General features: G+C 37.7%; 1 protein-coding gene across 6 annotated transcripts in view; it reads right to left on the minus strand.

Annotated features, from left to right (window-relative positions):
• The window catches only part of MAST2 (microtubule associated serine/threonine kinase 2), a 207402-nt gene that overhangs the window by 105386 nt on the left and 85093 nt on the right, over positions 1 to 16923 (minus strand). For all 6 annotated transcript variants that reach the window (XM_061412120.1, XM_061412119.1, XM_061412118.1 and 3 more), the window contains one exon: positions 10222 to 10253. In XM_061412120.1, the coding sequence (XP_061268104.1) occupies positions 10222 to 10253 (32 nt within the window). The remainder of the gene's footprint in view (positions 1 to 10221; positions 10254 to 16923) is intronic.

The following is a 16923-nucleotide window of genomic DNA, read 5'->3' on the forward strand; positions in this document are numbered from 1 at the left end:
TTTCTACATACAAATTTGTCCTTTTTTCACTTCTCTTCTAAAGTGGCCACAACATGTGCCTGGTATTCATTATTAGTAATAATAATGTTAAATTGTAATAAAATATTTAACACCTTAAAAAAACAATAGTTTCACACTTTTTTGTAATTTGTTATTATGAAACTATATTTCTCAAGATAGAAGGATAGAACATGTTTTATTTTACAGTTTATTAGCTTTACTTAACGGAGAAGGCAATAGCACCCCACTCCAGTACTCTTGCCTGGAAAATCCCATGGATGGAGGAGCCTGGTAGGCTGCAGTCCATGGGGTCGCTAAGAGTCAGACACGACTGATCGACTTCACTTTCACTTTTCACTTTCATGCATTGGAGAAGGAAATGGCAACCCACTCTAGTGTTCTTGCCTGGAGAATCCCAGGGACTGGGGAGCCTGGTGGGCTGCCATCTATGGGGTCGCACAGAGTCGGACACGACTAAAGTGACTTAGCAGCTTAGCAGCAGCTTTACTTAAAACTCTTTTACATTTCTATCTCCATTTATATTCTTGTCCTAGGTCACATAAATGTGATCTTGACTTCATGGAGCTTACCATCTGCTATGATCTGAATTGTGTCCCCCACCCAAAATTCCTATTTTGAAGCTCTAATTCCCCAATGACTGATTGTATTTGGAGACAGGATCTTCAGGAGGTAATCACAGTTAAATGAGTTCATAAGAGTGGCGGGGGCGGGGAGGGGCCTAATCTAATAGGCCTGGAAATCTTATAAGAAGAGGAAGAACTAGATCCTTGATCTTTCCCTTTCTCTACACTCCCCACCCTTATACACATACACACATAGAGGAAAGGCCACGTGAGGATACAGTGAGAACAGTAAGAAAATGGCTTTTTATCAGCAAGCCAGGAAGACAGTTCTCTTTAGAAACCAACCAGGCCGGCACTGTGATCCTGGACATCTATCTTCCAAACTATGAGAAAATAAATTTCTGTTGTTTAAGCCCTCAGCCTATGGTATTTTGTTATGGCAACCCAACCAGACTAATAGACAATCCATTGAGAGATGAAAGACAAATAATCCTTCATCTACAATTTTTACGAGAACTATGAAGGAAAAGTAGAGGGTTTAATCAAAGTACATCATGGAAAACCCAACTTAGCCTAGGGACAGCAAGGTATGGATGAGATCAGAAAAGCCTTTCATAAGGAAGTGAGATGTAAGCTGAGACTAAGCAGGAGGTATAGGTAAAGAAAAGATCATTCCAGGTACAGAGAACACGCTGTGCAAAATACTGAGATAAAATAGGAACCAGATTGCACAGACAGTTTCATGGGCCATGTCAAGAGTTTCAGATGTGATCCTAAGACTATTACTCCTAAGAGTAATACAAATACACACTAAATGAATTTAAATAAACATCAAATAATCAAATCTGTACTTTAAAAAGCTTCTTCTGGCTATTTTATGATGGGTGCGTGTACTGGAGGGTAAGCAATGCTAGACAAAGACAAGTTAGAAGTTATAGGAGTAGCAGAGCCAACAGATTACAATAGCTTGGACTATATAGGCATACAAGTGCTTGTAGAAAGGAGAGGGAATTGGCACTATTTAGAGGTATAGCACAATATCAAGGAGCAGGAATGAGGCAGAGAAAGGTAACAAGGATAACCAAGTTTTCAATCTTGAGGAAGTGGTACCATTTAGTAAGCTAGAAAATAAGAGAGGAGTAGGTTTCTGAGAAAGACAATGACCTCAGTTTTATAAATGCTAATACTGAGCTGACTTTGAGATATTCAAATACATTAAAGTAGTTGCAAGGTCAAGAGACATAAATGTGCAAATGATCAGAATGATAACTACTTTCAACATAACAGTAACATACAGGTTCTCACAAATTTTCCATTTTCAGGTCTTGTGTCTACACACTTATGGCTCATTGACAAACCATGTTCATTTTTTAACAACAAAATAGTTCCTGCTGGGAAATTAGTAGTAACTATTGCTCCATTCCTTCCAATCTCTGTCAATCCCTGCCTTCCCACTGGGAGGTAGAGAACCTATGTAAGACCATTTTCTGTATAAGCCCAATTTAAAAAAATAGACTATTAAATGTAACACAAAGCTATCACTCTGGCCTTCAAAGTTCTTACAGGTATCAAAATTTCCTGACTTGCAAAGTCCACAGAGAAACTAAAGCCTTATATCAGGCACTATTGACACACACAAAGGATTTACAATGTGTAGCAGGTGGTACCTCTTTTTAGCACATTCTCCTGAAGCATTCATCTAGACAAATACCATCAAGTTGCATCAGAGTGGGAAAGTACATGATACTGTTTCACATGTCACTTTCACAGGGCTAAAGTTTGATACATCCAATCCTTGAGCCCCAGGAAGTCTTCCCTGCTCACTGACTACCATTGCAGACACATGGCATTTACTTTTGATAGCTTATGGTGAACGATGTCGGATTCGGAATCTCTGAAGAAGATTTAGCTTCAGGACCAGGGACCAGGCTTGATCACTCAAGAGCTTTTGTGTAGCGGAGTTTTATTAAAGCATAAAAAGGGACAGAGAAAGCTTCTGACATAATCATCAGAAGGAGGACAGAGTGTGCCCCCCTCGCTAGTCTTAGCAAGAGAGCTATATACTTTTTCAATTGGTTATTACAGTAAATCAAAAGAATGTCTCAAGGTTGTAAAGGTCTTACCAGACCCGCTCCCACAATATACATTTTAAGATAGCAGGATTAGAACTAACAATAGAAAAAAAGGAAAGATTTACCCATCTGAACGCAGAGTTCCAAAGAATAGCAAGGTTCTTCCTTTTCTCCTTTGCCTTTCACTTCTCTTCTTTTCTCAGCTATTTGTAAGGCCTCCTTGGACAACCATTTTGTCTTTTTGCATTTCTTTTTCTTGGGGATGGTCATTACTTGATGGTCACTTTTCTTGATCACTGCTTCCTATACAATGTCTCAAACCTCTTTTCATAGTTCTTCAGGCACTCGGTCTGTCAGATCTAATCCCTTGAATCTACTTGTCACTTTCAAAAGTTCCAAAGAATAACAAGGATTAAAAAAAAAATCCTCACTGTCAATACAAAGAAATAGAGGAAAACAACAGAATGGGAAAGACTAGAAATCCCTTCAAGAGAATTAGAGATACCAAGGGAACATTTCATACGAAGATGGGCACGATAAAGGACAGAAATGGTATGGACCTAACAGAAGCAGAAGATATTAAGAAGTTGCAAGAATACACAGAAAACTACCCAAAAAGATCTTCACGATCCAGATAACCACGATGGTGTGATCACTCTCCTAGAGCTAGATATCCTGAAATGCGAAGTCAAGTGGGCCTTAGGAAGCATCACTATGAACAAAGCTAGTGGAGGTAATGGAACTCCAGTTGAGTTATTTCAAATCCTAAAAGATGATGCTGTGAAAGTGCTGCACTCAATATGCCAGCAATTTTGGAAAACACAGCAGTGGCCACAGGACTGGAAAAGGTCAGTTTTCATTCCAGTCCCAAAGAAAGGCAATGCCAAAGAATGTTCAAACCACCACACAATTGCACTCTAGCTTGGTCCTTGGAAGAAAAGCTATGACAAACCTATAGACATTACTTTGCCAACAAAGGTCTGTCTAGTCAAAGCTATGGTTTTTCCAGTAGTCACGTATGGATGTGAGAGGTAGACTATAAAGAAAGCTGAGAGCCAAAGAACTGATCCTTTTGAACTGTGGTGTTGGAGAAGACTCTTGAGAGTCCCTTGGATTGCAAGGAGATCCAACCAGTCCATCCTAAAAGAAATCAGTCCTGAATATTCATTGGAATGACATGCTTAAGCTGAAATTCCAATACTTTGGCCACCTGATGAGAAGAACTGACTGGAAAAGACCCTGATGCTGGGAAAGATAGAAGGGAGGAGGAGAAGGGGATGACAGAGGATGAGATGGTTGGACAGCATCACCAACTTGGTGGACATGAGTTTGAGCAAGCTCTGGGAGTTGGTGATGGACAGGGAAGCCTGGTGTGCGGCAGTCCATGGGGTCCCAAAGAGTCGGACACAACTGAGTGACTGAATTGAACAGAGTTTAAGAGAAAACATGTCCTTGAGCAAGATGAGTTGTTTTGTTGTGCAATCATCAGCTCTGGGCTTAAAGAAAAAACTTTGTCCTTTTCTCCTCCTTGAGAACTTCAGAACCCTATCTCTTCCTCAAGAGACCCAGACTCCTTTCTCCTCCTCAGAGACCGAAGACTTCTTATCAACCTACCTAAGAATTGACTCTCCCACTTTCATCCAATATCTGATGTCCTAGTCCACTGATCAAATGAGCAAGTCAACACTGCAAAGGTAACTATCCTCAAGGACTCAAGTTTAATAAAGGCTACCAAGAGCCACACACACACTATGACAGGTGCTGTAGCTACCTTTTCGCTCCTACAGTTTGTTCTTTATCTCTACTGACTGCTCACAGCCTCAAAGAAATAAAAACATTTCAAGAAATAAAAGGAGAATTACCTTGAGTTGTATTATGTATTAGAAAAGCTTAACTTTCTGAGTAACTAAAGACTAGAACACCACTGACACTGAGCTCCTAAGAATAGGGCCTAGATATTGGTGCTGATTCACAAACAAAAAAAATCCTATTTGATAGGCACTGCTAAGAGGGGGTTTTGCCACAGACCCAGGCAAGGGAAGTCATTCAGAGCTGTTTCAACTGAGAAAAAAGCAAAACACAATATTCCTATGGCTTGGGTAAACAAATAGAAATCACTTTAGAACTTCGTTTTCTTTCAATCATTTCCCCACAGATATGTACACTATCAACAAAGTTATCAGCTCTTCTAGGTCTGATATTCTAGACTACATTTTTTTAATGCAATTAAAAATATTAATAATACACCAATGGGTTTAAATATGAAGTAGTTTTCTAAAATGAAAACAATTTTACTTCAGGAAGCTACAGCTAAGATAAATGATATAAGCCAGGCCAAAAGAACTTTCATAACCACCTTGTCCCAACAAAGTCTGTATCATTGCAAGCCTGGATGTTCTCATTCCCCATCTTGGGATTTAGCTGCTCTCTTCCCAATGTGACCAAAACCAACCATGAATAGCCTGTCACTTTTCTAAAGCACCCTACTGCTCGTTTAACTTGGTTTAGGATCTTACTAATTTGTTTTTCTAAAGAATTTACAGTTTTTAACAGGTAATTATAGCCTGCTAATAATAAAAACAGTAACAAACAACAACCACTTTTTCAAAGTCTACTAATTAAACAGGCATTGCAGTAAACACTTTAACAATAACAAATAGTTGAGTGCTAAATTGAAGGTTCTATGCCATACATTTTATATGTATAATCTTTTACAAATAAAATGAGGTATTTGAGGCTGCTGGGGACAAATTGTCAACATCCCTGTCTAAGGCCAGTACTTCCACATGTACTTAGATGGCCTCCATTTTTGCTTAATTAAGAATATTCCAGCAGTTGTTCTCTCCACTCCTGCATCAACATCTCCTTGGTTACTGGATAATTTCACTGACATACAAACAAGATATATCTCCTATTTATACTTTGAAAAGAGAGAAAAATGCTCAATGCCATTACCTTTCCAGGTATTGCCTACTTTCTAAAATCCTCTTTTCAACAAATCACTTTGAAATAATAGTATGAAGGAATGATGCTAAAGCTGAAACTCCAGTATTTTGGCCACCTTATGCAAAGAGCTGACTCATTGGAAAAGACTCTGATGCTGGGAGGGATTGGGGGCAGGAGGAGAAGGGGACGACAGAGGATGAGATGGCTGGATGGCATCACTGACTCGATGGACATGAGTCTCAGTGAACTCCGGGAGTTGGTGATGGACAGGGAAGCCTGGCGTGCTGCGATTCATGGAGTGGCAGAATCGGACACAACTGAGCGACTGAACTGAACTGAACCTCCTCCCCAAAATATCAGAAAAGAAATAAGAATAATTAAATGAAACTCTGTATGTGCTTCACTTACCTTTAACAACTGTTAACATATTGCTTCATTGCTTTTTTTCCTCTATTCTCTTTTCCTCTTATTCACTCCCTCTCTTGCTCTAACACATACACACACACACTTTGTGTTAATTAACTGAATCATTTGAAAATTAGCTATAAACATCATAATAATTCCTCTCTCAAATACTTCCACAATTAATGTCCTTGCTGTAAGAACAAGGAACAACCACAAGATTGTCACACTAACAAAGTTTAACATTGGCACCTTTTCATCAAAAGAAAAGTCCACATTCAAATTTCCTTAATTGTTCCAATAATATCCTTCAACTATTTTAAAAAATCCAGGATCCAACCAAAAATCAATCAAGAACTACATTTATTCACCAGGCCTCTTTTCTCCAACAATCTAGAACATATTCTTAGTGTTTGTGGTCTTTTACAACTTCAACATTTTTGAAGAGTTCAGGCCAGCAGTTTTACAGATTATCACCTCAATTTGAGCTTTTCTGATTGCTTCCTCACACATTAGATTGAAATTAGACATTTTTTAAAATACAAATAGTACAGAGGTAATATTGTCTCCTATTCGGTCTTGAATCCATTCAAATCAAGCTTTGGACCCACCTCTGATCAATGTCATTTGCCAAGGTCACCAATTGGGTCTTCCCTATTACTAAACTCAAAAATCAATTCTTAGTTGTCATTTTACATAGCCTTGACACTTTCTTCTGGCTTTGGAAACACCACTCTCTCTTGGTTTTATTGCAACCTCACTTGGATGTCCTTTCTCAGGCTTCTTGACTGACATATTCTTGTCTCCTAATAAGTAAATGCTGAAGAGGCCCAGGGCTCAGTCCTTAGATCTCTTTTATGACTAGATTCACTAACTCAACAGGTCAGTGCTTCTCAAACTAGCTGTGATGAAGGACCAAGTGAAATTTCCATCCATTTATAAATCATCGCACAACACAACAAATATAAAACAACAGAAAAATGATCAAATGCTTGAAGGTCACAACAATGTCAAATTGTTTAAACTTCTGTACTAAAGCAGTTCATTGATCATCACCTGTCAGTTGACTACACTTAAGTAGCATTTCAGTAGTTTATCTCATTCAATCCCATAACTTAAATCATCATCTATTAACATATGCTTTCAATCCCTAACTGTATAATTCCAGATCATATCTCATCCTTGATCCCCAGGATTCACATATGCAATCTCTTTATCAACACTCTTTCTTGAATGTCAAGCAAGCACCAAAGTTGCAATTCCTCCAAAAATCGCCATCCTGCCCATCCCAAGAGCAACAATAACAACAAAAAATCCCTGCTCCACTCACAATATTCTCGATTTTGTAAAGTAAATGGCAACCATATGCATCTACCTACTCAGCCTTAAAACCTCACCATCAACCTCAATCTCTCTCTTTTTCTCATATACCAAAATTAACTATCAGCAAATATTGACAGTTCTCCTTTTATACATCCAGAATCCATTCACTTCTCACCATCTAAGCTGCTACCACCCTGGCTAAGTAGTCATCATCTTGACTGAATTTTGTAATGGTATCCTCACTTACTTTCCAGCTTTCACTCCTGTTCTCCCTACAGTCTGATAAACCAGTGACCTTGTTAAAACCTAAGACAACTACTCAATAACGGTGCTGGGACAACAGCTATGGACATTCAAAGGACTGAAATCAGACCCTTACCAATACCACATATAAAAAGTAAGGTACCCTTACTTTCCTGATTTCTCTATTGAAGATGCTAAGTCATATTCTGCCATCTACTGCACACACTATACAAAGACATGCCCAGCTCTCTGCAGAAGAGGTACCATGGAGCTACCATTATCTGGGAAGATGACTAAGCACAGAGTTCAGATAAAGCAGTCATTTCATTTACAAGTGAAGAATTTCAAGCCTAGAAATGATAGTTCCTGTTAAAACCATATATAACTTGTTAGTGGCAAAGTATAGATTAGCATCCATGTTTCTAAGATTCCTTCCAGAGTAAAATTCTTTATACTCCTCTAATACTAATGATTTTTTTAATTAAATTATTGTTCTGGTTAACTTAACTCTAAGTTCCCAACATAGAGAAATGTATCTAATTGAAGCTTATAACCTCAGAACTTAAGAGCAGTGCCCAACAAACAGCAGGTATTAGTATGAATTTATTGAATGAACCACTGTTTAAATGTGAGTTAGTGTATTAAAAAGTATTTCTGGATAATTTCCATGGCGATCTAATGGTTAGGACTCAGTACTTTCTCTGTCAGAGCCCGAGTTCAATCTCTGGTCAGGGAACTAAGATCCTACAAGACAATCGGCATGGCAATACTTAAAGATAATTAGGAGAAGGAAATGGCAACCCACTCCAGGATGCTTGCCTGGAGAATCCCAGGGACGGGAGCCTGGTGGGCCACAGTCTATGTGGTCGCACAGAGTTGGACACAACTGACGTGACTTAGCAGCAGCAGCAGTATAAGCCTAACTTTAGATACCACTAAAATAACCAAGAAATGTCTCTAAAGCTAAATTGATCTAAAATTTCCTCCAGTTTCAAACAAAAATCACTTTCACAGGATATGCTTCCTTCTCTGCAAACTATTCATTAGAGGTATACATTCCTGAAAGAAGTGACTCATTTCACCTAACCTGAAGCAAAGGCAAAGCTCAGAGAACTTCCAAAAAAAGGAACCTAAAGAATAAAAAAATGCCGGAAATAATAGGAAAGTCACCAAGTACAAGTATTTGCTGAATGTGATGCTGAAAAGTCACTCTCTTTCAATTATATATACCCACTCAGTGCATCATTAAGTGGGTCCGTTAAGAGTCCTGGCAGCACTCCTGCCCAGTTTTTAGAAGACTCAGCACACCTGAGAACCTAGAACTGAGATTCACTGCTAGAAATACAGACAGAAAGGTGACTCTTAAATAATAAAATATATCCAAATTTAAAGTAACATACACTTAAACTAAAACTAAAAAATGAAGCACTATCACACATATTGTCTTTCTAATAACTATTAAAAAAGAAGAAAAACAGGTATCAAAATGTTCATTCTATAGATAAAGCAACTGAGATGAAGCGATTCCTCTACAGTACAAAGTTAATTAAGTGACATAGCCAAGACTGACCCCTAGGAGTTTTCTGACTCATAAGTCTCTTTATATCAAATAACAGTGAGCTTTCATAAAGTAGCCAAAAGGACTTTGTAAGAATCTCAGAGGATAATTTAATCATTAGAGCATTTTTACTAAGCAAAATCCCAGAAAGACAGTAACAGAAAAACCATGTGTTTCACACATTTTTAAATGCATACGATGTATAAAGTATACTTAATAAATATATATGAATACTGTTGTGTCCTGCTCCATAATTATGCCTCATGTATTTCTGTAAGGAAAAATTTCAAAGCCATTGTTTTAACATAGCCCTATTTCCTTACTGTTTCTCAAATTTGGTTTCTCAGCAAAATCACGGTGGGTGTGGGTGCAGGGGCGAAAAAATATAGGCTCTTGGGCCTCAACATGGAGATTTTAATTTAAATAAGTTCAGAATCGGCATTCTAACTGCTTTTTATCATTTAAATGTTTGTTTTTAATCTGCATAATAAGCATTCTAAACGATCCTGATTAGCCAAATTTGCAGTACTACCTCCAAAAGAATTCTTGAGGGAAAAAGCAGGCCAAGAAAATATTAGAAATTAAAATCCTGGGACAAGGATCATTAATGAATTTCCCTGGGCCCTGAAGCCAGAATGGAACAAACAGGTAAACAACAGCCCTATTCCAACCGTGATCCCAAACTTAGCCTTTGTTTGCCTCAACTTGTTGACCTCTCCCTAGTACCATTTATGGGACAGATGCAGATGTTAAGAGCTTCAATTTTAACATTCGCAAAAAGCATGACTACTAAACTCAGTAAACTCCAGAACACAAGCATAAGACTGTGATGGGTATTTAATTGGCGGCTTCCCCTCAAATGTTAGGCAAAAATTGACATAAAGGAGAGGATTTGAGGTAGGGAGTGATGAGGGAGAGTGGAAGAGCTGACCTAGTGAGAGAAGTTGGCTGGTCCACTGGTTTCACTGGCCCAGAAAAGAGTCCACAGAAAAATATACTCATGAATAAGAGTTCTCTGAGTGATACTGAAAACAGTCCCTAGGAGGGATTCCCAACCAGGAGATCATAATCGCAATCATAATCATCTACTTACAAGCTGCCTCTTCTTGGAAGGCTCAGCTCCTTCTGAAAAACAAAACACAAACACAACTTAGAGAGAAAGAAGAACCCATCTCAGTCCTAAAAGTCTATGCTCTATGTCCTAGAAGATTTATAGCATCATTTTAATAATGGCAAAAACTCACTAGCTCTAAAAAATAACATTTTCCTTTGTCTCTTAAATTTTAGTGAAATAATAAAATTTAAGCAGTCTGGCTAACTATCATCTCCTCATTCTTCCTTGCTGAAGATGTTTCACAGAACACCTGCAGCACTTTCACCACTAGATGGAACCAACAGGCCAGTGTAGGTTTCAGGTACTCACTGGGCCAGCCATCAACTGCTGATAGATTGTGAAGGATTTGTGTTAGTACTGGGTATGAGAGGAATGAAATGGAAGGTTTTTTTAATTATAAAATATTTTAAACAAATAAATTATAGAAAATACTACAATAGAGATTGATGATACACACCGCTGGCATGAGAAGTAACCCCTACAATAGAAGTTGGGCCGCTGTGACATGCTTTCCAAATTTATCAAGTCCCACCTCCCACTAGTCCCACTTAACAACTATCTTAATTTTTTGTTTATCTTTTCCATATATGTCTTTTTTATTATCTATATCCTTAAATAATTACTAGCATTGTTTTATATATTTTTAAATTATATACTTACAACACTGCATATATTCATCAGCTCACATCAATCTACACTATAATTAGGAGACTCACCCATGTGAATATATTTCACTTTAGTTCATATAGCTATAGTACAGTGGTCCAATCCATAAATTTTTATAATATTTATTTATTGATTCTCCAGTAAATGGAAACTTAATTTTCTTTCCATGTTTTTCTTCTCCAAAAAGAAAACGCTCCTATAAACATACTATACTTGTTTTGTCATCCACATGTATAAAAAGTTTCTTGGTAGTATACACTTAGCTGTGGCATGAACTGAGTCAGAAATTGTTCCCAAAATGATGATACCAATTTACCTTCCCCTCCAATCCAAATGTTCAAGCTGGATTTAGAAAAGGCAGAGGAACCAGAGATCAAATGGCCAACATCCGCCAGATCATCAAAAAAGCAACAGAGTTCCAGAAAAACATCTTTTGCTTTATTGACTATGACAAAGCCTTGGACTGTGTGGATCATAACAATCTGTGGAAAATTCTTAAAGAGATGGGAATACCAGACCACCTTACCTGCCTCCTGTGATATCTGTATGCAGATCAAGAAACAACAGTTAAAACTGGACATGGAACAACAGACTGGTTCCAAATTGGGAAAGGAGTATGTCAAGGCTGTACATGGTCACCCTGCTTATTTAACTTACATGCAGAGTACATCATGAGGAACGCTGGGCTGGATTAAGCACAAGCTGGAATCAAGACTGTCTGAAGAAATATCAATAACCTCAGATATGGAGATGACACCACCCTCATGACAGAAAGCAAAGAACTAAAGAGCCTCTTGATGAAAGTGAAAGAGGAAAGTGAAAAAGTTGGCTTAAAACTCAACATTCAGAAAACTAAGATCATGGCATCTGGTCCCATCACTTCATGGCAAATGGATGGGGAAACAATGGAAACAGTGACAGACTTATTTTGGGGGGCTCTAAAATCACGGCAGATGGTGACTGCAGCCATGAAATTAAAAGATGCTTGCTCCTTGGAAGAAAAGCTCTGACCAACCTAGACAGCATATTAAAAAGCAGAGACATTACTTTACCAACAAAGGTCCATCTAGTCAAACCTATGGTTTTTCCAGTGGTCATGTATGGATTTGAGAGTTGGACTATAAAGAAAACTGAGCACCGAAGAAATGATGCTTTTGAACTGTGGTATTGCAGAAAACTCTTGAGAGTCCCTTGGACTGCAAGGAGATCCAACCAGTCCATCCTAAAGGAAATCAGTCCTGAATATTCGTTGGAAGGACTGATGCTGAAGCTGAAACTCCAATACTTTTGGACACCTGATGCGAAGAACCAACTCACTGGAAAAGACCCTGATGCTGGGGAATATAGAAGGCAGGAGGAGAAGGGGATGACAGAGGATGAGATGGTTGGATGGCATCACCAACGTGACGGACATGAGTTTGAGTAGGCTCCGGGAGTTGATGGACAGGGAAGCGTGGCGTGCTGCAGTCCACAGGGTTGCAAAGAGGCAGACACGACTGAGTGACTGAACTGAACTGAACTGAACTGAACCAACACTTTCTAAGAGTTCTCCTTTCCAAACCTATCTCCCAAACTCCCGACACTTATAATAATCAATTGCCTTCTCAACATCTCAACTCCAACATGTCCAAAACTGAACATGTCCTCTCCACCAAAACGGGCTCCAACTACAGCCTGTTCATATCTCAGATGATGGTAATTCTTTTCTTCTGCTGTTCAGACCAAAACCCTGAGCATCTGGACTCCTCTGTTTTTAACATACACCACATCCCATCCAACAGCAATTCTTAAGTGCTTTAAATTTAAAATACAGTCAGAATACAATGATTTTTCTTTGTCTCCAAAGACAAATGCTTACACTGTCTTAAAGAAAAACCTTGGATTTAATCATGTTTCAGAAATCAGAATTGGGAACAGGTAATAGCATATACACACTCATACATATACACACACGTATAATATAAAACACCCTCAACAAAGACTAGGTCACCAACAAAACACATCACACAAATCAACATTTCTCCAGTTAAATGTATGAGGACCACAATAAATATGATAAAACTCTAGAATCTCAATTCAGGTTTGTCACCACAAGAGCTCAAATGAGGTCATGTTTTACTGTTAAATGGGTTACAGAATCTCTTGGGTTTTGCTATTGTGATCTAAGGACTGATGGTCCTCTCCCCAGCCTCACAACTGTCTCCCAATTGGTATCCCATTCCTGCTTCTATCCCTACCTTACCCCTCCACAGTCTAGTCTCAACATAACAATGATCCTTTTAAAGGTCAGTAAGATCACAACACTCCTGCTCAAAACCCTGGAATGGCTCCCCATTTCATTCATGAATAAAAGTCAAGACCTAGCTAGATAACCCACCTCCCCTCCCCAGTATCTCTCTGACCTTCTCTCTCCAGTCCACTTGCACACCTTGATCCAGCCACACTGGACTCTATTGTTTGTCAGACACATCAAGTATTCTTCTGCCTAAAGCCTTGTGCTTACCTGTACACTCTGCCTAAAATGCTCCTCTTCCCTGGCTAACCCCTATGACCTTCAAATCTCTTGGCTCAATTTTCACCTGAGTTCTTAATGAAGCCTACTACCCTGACAGCTCTATATATTACAACTTGTTTCCCACCCCCCTCACCCTCCTACTCCACTCTACTTTTATAACCTACACATCTTCAATACACCTATCACTTCTAACGTACTTGTTTATTATGTTTATTGTTCATTTTCTGTCTTTACCCACTAGAATCTAAGCTCCATGAGCACAGGGATCTTGTCTGTTTTATTTACTAATGCATCTCAATGACTTAGGACAGTGACTGGCAAGTAGTACAAGAGATGCTCAAAAAGTATTTGTCGAACAAACGATTTCACATACTCTCCAATACCTGGTATTTGTTAGACTGTTTAATTTTGTTTAATCTAATGGCTGTGATCATATCATATATGGTTTTAACTTGCATTTCCCATAATTACTAGTGAAGCTAAAAAATGTTTTATATGGTTAGGTCATTAGGGTTTCCTCAACTGTGAATTACCCACTTACAGTGTTCACTTGGTATCAGTGGAGAATTGGTTCCAGAACTCCCAGCAGATAACCAAAACCTACAGATGTTCAAGTCCCTTAGATAAAATGACACCACACATTATAGTCAGCCATCTGTATCTATGGTTGGGGGACCCACCAAGACACAGGGCCAAGTCTATATCCTTGGCTGATTTTTCTATTAGATTTTTTTTCTTATCAGGTTATAGGCATTCACCTGACATATTCTGGATACTAATTATTTGTGGACTGTTGTTCAGTAGCTAAGACGTGTCTGACTCTCTGCGACTGCAGCACTCCAGGCTTCTCTGTCCTTCACTATCTCCTGGAGTTTACTCAAATTCATGTCCACTGATTCAGTGATGCTATCTAACTATCTCATCCTCTTCTCCTTTTGCCTTCAATCTTTCCCAACATCAGGCTCTTTTCCAATGAGCTGGCTCTTCACATCAGGTAGCCAAAGTATTGGAGTTTCAGCATTAGTCCTACCAATTAATATTCAAGGTTGCTTTCCTTTAGGAATGACTGGTTTGATCTCTTTATTATATTCATTGAAAATGTCCTCTTAATCTTTTTATTTTTTAATAGAGTCAAAGAATTTCATTTTTATACCATCTATTTTATCATTCTCCTTTATGTTATGTTTTTACATATAAGAAATATATCCCTGACACACAGAGCCATGAATACATTTACTTATATTTTCTTCTAAAAGATTATAGGTTTACTTTTCACACTAAGTCTGTGAATATACTTGGAACTTATTTTTACATATGGAGGGAGATAAAAATTCTCAAAATTTGTATAGTGAACATCCACATACACACCCACAATCCAAACTGTACAACTGTTAAAACTTTGTGATTATTTTCTTTGTCACATATTTAGCCATCTACCCACCTGTGTTTTTTTCTTTTCTTTTTTTTTTAATGCATCTTAAAGTAGACTATAGACATTAGCACATACTTCAGCATGTATATCATGAACTAGAATCCAGTATTTGTTTACAACTGTTTCACGATGTTGGTTTTTTTTCCATAAGGTAAACTTACAAACACTAAACTGCACAAATCTTAGGTGTATCAATCAATAAGTATGATAATTGTATACACTCAGGTAACCTAAATCCCTACCAAAGTACAGAACATTTCCATCACTCCAGAAAGTTTTATCATATATTTTCTTAGTAAATCCCCAATAAACCACTATTCCCTCACCCCAAGCAAATACAATTCCTATATTTTCACCATAGATTTTTTTTCCAAAGCTTCATATGAATGGAATTATACAAGTATGAACCCTTTTATATAAGGCTTATTTCATTCAGCATAGTGTTCAGAAATACATCCATGTTCCTGCATGTAACAGTAGCAAATCCAATCATACTAATAGAACATATTTTATTTATCCTTTCTCCTACTAATGGACATTTGGATGCTATTCAGGTTTTAGCTACTAACACTCCTGTACAAGTCTTTCACAACAGGCATGTATCTCATTTATCTTGAGTAAATAAAAGTGTGATTGCTGGGTTATAGGATTGGTGTATGTTTAGTTTATAAGAAACTACTAGATCTTTTTCTAAAGTGATTGTATTAATACTATGTTATACTTGTATTAACAATGTATGGAGTTTCTATTGCTTCACATTCTAGCTAATATAGATTACCCTCACTAATAACATAATTGCTCTACATTCATGCCACTTACATGATATCAGTATTTTAAATTTTAACCATTCTTGTGAGTGTGTATTGGTATCTCACTGTGGGTTCAACTGACATTTTCTGGATGAATGTCAACCATGTCACGTGCTTATTAGTCATCAGTACATATTCTTGTATAAAATATTTTGCCCCTTTATAAGTGAACTGTTTATTTTTTTACTACTGAGTAGAAGAGGTCCTCATATGTTCTAGATATAAGTCCTTTGTTAGATACTTTGATAAATATTTTCTCCCAGCCTGTGGCTGGCCTACTGGAGTTATCAATTGGTGTTTTTTTTTTTTTCCCCTTGGTGGGTGGGGAGCATGCAGTTGGCAGGATCTTAATTTCCTGACCAGGGATTGAACTCATGCCCTCTGCAGTGGAGACGTAGTGTCCTAACCAATAGACCGTCAGGAAATTCCTTTAAGTGGTACCTTTATGAGCAAAAGTTTAATTTTGATGAAGGTCAACTTGCCAGTTTTCTTTTTTAAAAGTTAGTGCTCTTAGTATCTTGTCTAAGAAAATTTTGTCCGTGCCAAGGACACAAAAAATATTTTCCTACATTTTATTTCCAAATACTTTATGGTTTTAGCCTTTATGCTTAAGTTCATGATCCATTTTGAATTGATGTGGGGGTAATATTTGATTATCCCCAAATTAGTATTACCCCAAATACTAATTTGGTTAGTATTTGGGGTAATACTAACCTTACATATCTAGGTTAAACTGAACTTTGTCAAATATGCCATAAGATTATCTTTGCTAATATTTTATTAGTGGTTTTTACACCTATGTTCATAAGGGATAATGGCCTCCAGTTTTCTTTTACTATAATGCCTTTGTCAGATTTTGGTATCACAATTATGCCAGGCTCCTAAAACCAAGTGCAAAGTGTTCCTGCCTCTCCTCTATTTTCTGAACAAGTTTGTCTAAGACTGGTATTATTTCACTAATAAAACCATCCAGGGTCTGGAGGTTTTATTTAGGACTTTTTGCCTCTACATTAATAAATAAAACTGGGCTATGTACTTTTTCTTCTCAAGTTGTCTTGTTGGTTTGGGCATCATGGTTATTCTATCCTCATAAAATGTGCTAGGAGAGTGTCCTCTTTCTATTTTCTGAAACAATATATGTAAAATTGGGAATATCATTCTTTGAATCTACATGACAGCTCTGGCTTTTTGAATAGTTTAAATAGGTGACACGGGGTTGATTTATTAATATATTTGGGGGCAATAACAATAAACAAGTT

The sequence above is a fragment of the Bos javanicus genome, chromosome 3, assembly GCF_032452875.1.
Source record: "Bos javanicus breed banteng chromosome 3, ARS-OSU_banteng_1.0, whole genome shotgun sequence".
In the NCBI taxonomy this organism is placed as follows: Eukaryota; Metazoa; Chordata; class Mammalia; order Artiodactyla; family Bovidae; genus Bos; species Bos javanicus.